This window comes from Diaphorina citri, unplaced genomic scaffold (genome assembly GCF_000475195.1).
Source record: "Diaphorina citri unplaced genomic scaffold, Diaci psyllid genome assembly version 1.1 scaffold1574, whole genome shotgun sequence".
Taxonomy (NCBI): domain Eukaryota; kingdom Metazoa; phylum Arthropoda; class Insecta; order Hemiptera; family Psyllidae; genus Diaphorina; species Diaphorina citri.
Window position 1 is genome coordinate 4478 of NW_007379000.1, and position 2558 is coordinate 7035.

A 2558-nucleotide genomic window follows, 5' to 3' on the forward strand; every position below is an offset into this window, starting at 1 on the left:
ATGTAAGGATGTGATAATTTATATGATGTGGTATGTGACTGGGTATACCTACTTGCCTCGGTGACATAGTGGTCAAGGCGCTCGTCTGATATACAGAAGAGCACAGGTTCTACACCAGTCGAGGCATGTAATTTCATTTCCATTCATTCGTGAATTTGACGACATACTAAACTAAGTAACTAATGGACCTTTAAATATTGAGCAATAGAAAATGCCCCAGGCGTTAACCTCGCATAGTGTTTAATTTTACACAAGAGATTTAGAAAATACTTAGATCTACCTATAGATATGTCAAGTTTGTTATGACTTGACTTGGACTCTCATCAATAACCTCCCGATCCAAAGTCCAACGTGTTAACCACTGCACCACTGAGGTTGGTTATAAGTTCCAATAAATAGGTACATATGATTTCCGAAATTTCAGGAAAAGAGAAGCTTGGAATTCCTGCGGTTGAACCAGTTCGATTGGTTTTAGAATCGGATGGTACGCAGGTAGAAGATGGAGAGTACTTCCGCACACTGCCAAACAACACTGTCATTCTTATATTACGCCAAGGAGAACGCTGGTATCCAGTGGGGGTGGACGTTATCAAAACAGGTACCTTACTCTTTCTCATCATAACTTGTTTATGTAGGTGCATATCTAGTGATTTGATTAGTACAAAATATACTTGAAATCTTCCACTACTTAATATAAACACACGATTATTAAACAAAATTTTGTATATTTCTGTTTGAACAGCAATATCTGCCATTCCGAAGATAGTTTGCGAGACAATTCATGCACTGGAGCTCCAGGATGAAACTCCTTCTTGGAAGATCATGGACAACAAGGGTCGCGTCACGGTTGTATTGCATTGGGACCAGAGATCTAGCAGGGGAGAAGGTACAGCACCCCCTAGCGGGACCACCACGCCAAAGAAGCAACCATCTTTAATAATTCAAACTGGTGCTGATCCTGGACCTTCCAGTAGAAGTGATCATCCTCCCCGCATTACTATCATCAACCATGATGATATTGAAGCAGGTTCCTACTCCCATTCTCGGCTCACCAAACAAGGCAGCTCTATCGAGAGTGCCAATATTCACGTGCATACACCAGAGTGTGCACACCATGCTCATCAACCCACTGCCTCAAGGGCCGGTAGTCCAGTCAATGGAAACGGCCTCAATGAATGTGACTTCCACTGTTGCGCCTTACATGAAGAAGGGCGCAAGATCGCTGTACATAAATCCGTGGCTACATCACCCATTCAAGATTCCTTGTCAACCTCACCTCAACAGCACCCCTCATCCATGTCGGATCCTTCTAAAAGAGGATCAAGCTATTCTAAAGGACATGTTCGTTTTTTAGATATTGAGGGGTGTTCGCCAATGACGCATCAACAGCCTTTGGAGCACGAAAGTTCAGAATCAGAAACAGAAACCACCGTCATGGAGGACGAATCTCTGACGTCAGAGAAATTCCTTCTGCTAGTGGATCAATTGACAGTAGATGTTAAGAAACACCTATCAATCAAAGATATTGGCATTATATTGGAAAGATTAAGTTCGAAAATTATTGATGTTGAACGGTTGGACAGGGAAACAGAAAGTGATGAAGTGCACAATTGGACGATCAAAGCCACCATCAGAGGAGAAGTGCTGCGAGAGCTAGGCGTCATTTATAATGGCAATTATTATGCCATTTCCGAACACCCCGGCTACAGAGAAGAATCTGAAGAAACAAGAGATGACAATGAAGATGACGAGGATGATGTGAATCAAAGACAATCAAACTTTTAGTTGCGAAGCTCATGGGATCCAGCCTGTCTGGACAAATTTTGCTCAAATCACGTCTCTTCTTCAAGCTCTGGCGATGCAGTGTGGTCTCCCTTCCAAAACCCGCCCGCGCCCACAACATCATGACTAGACAACATACATAGCTACATCAGTACTCAAATGTTTACATATGAAGGTCTTGTGTTCAAAGAGTTTCATCAGGTTTAGCATTTTAAAGTGAATAATTTAGCACAAAAATTGACAGAGAAATCTTGGTATGTACTTTAATAAGTAGTACCCAACAAATATGGAAAAAAAGGAACAACCATAGTTCTAGCATTCTAGATTTTTTTCTAATACTGTTAAATAGTAGTAATTTTTACTCTGGATAGCCTGTAGGTGAGACCACTGAACCACCAAAGAAGAGCATTTATTACAGTTTTGATGTGAGGTTTCATTTAATTAAGAGCAACCAATTTTTGAAGGGCGTGGTAAGTTTGGAAGATACTGCTTTTTGTTAAGAATAATTTCCATGATTTTCAACCTTTTTTCATTTTTGAACGTTAATTTTCTTTTGTGTAAAGAACACCCCCAAAGAAATAGATACAAAATGTTGTGTTTTTGTTATTATTTTATAATAAAAATAGATATTTATTATTAATTTTGTTGAATTCTAAAATACATAATAATACTTAAGTTATAATATCTAATTCATGTTATTTGGAAAACCAGGCGCTGGGCGCCAGGCCAAGTACAGTAGAAAAACTACAACAAATACATATTTGATTATTTACATT

General features: G+C 39.4%; 1 protein-coding gene across 1 annotated transcript; it reads left to right on the forward strand.

The window, feature by feature from the left end:
- Positions 1-335: 335 nt before the first annotated feature.
- LOC103516460 lies at positions 336-2144 on the forward strand. Its single transcript, XM_008481425.3, has 2 exons — positions 336-598; positions 743-2144. Exons 1-2 carry the CDS (start codon positions 406-408, stop codon positions 1783-1785), a joined length of 1236 nt encoding a protein of 411 aa, XP_008479647.1. The 5' UTR covers positions 336-405; the 3' UTR covers positions 1786-2144.
- Positions 2145-2558: the final 414 nt, after the last annotated feature.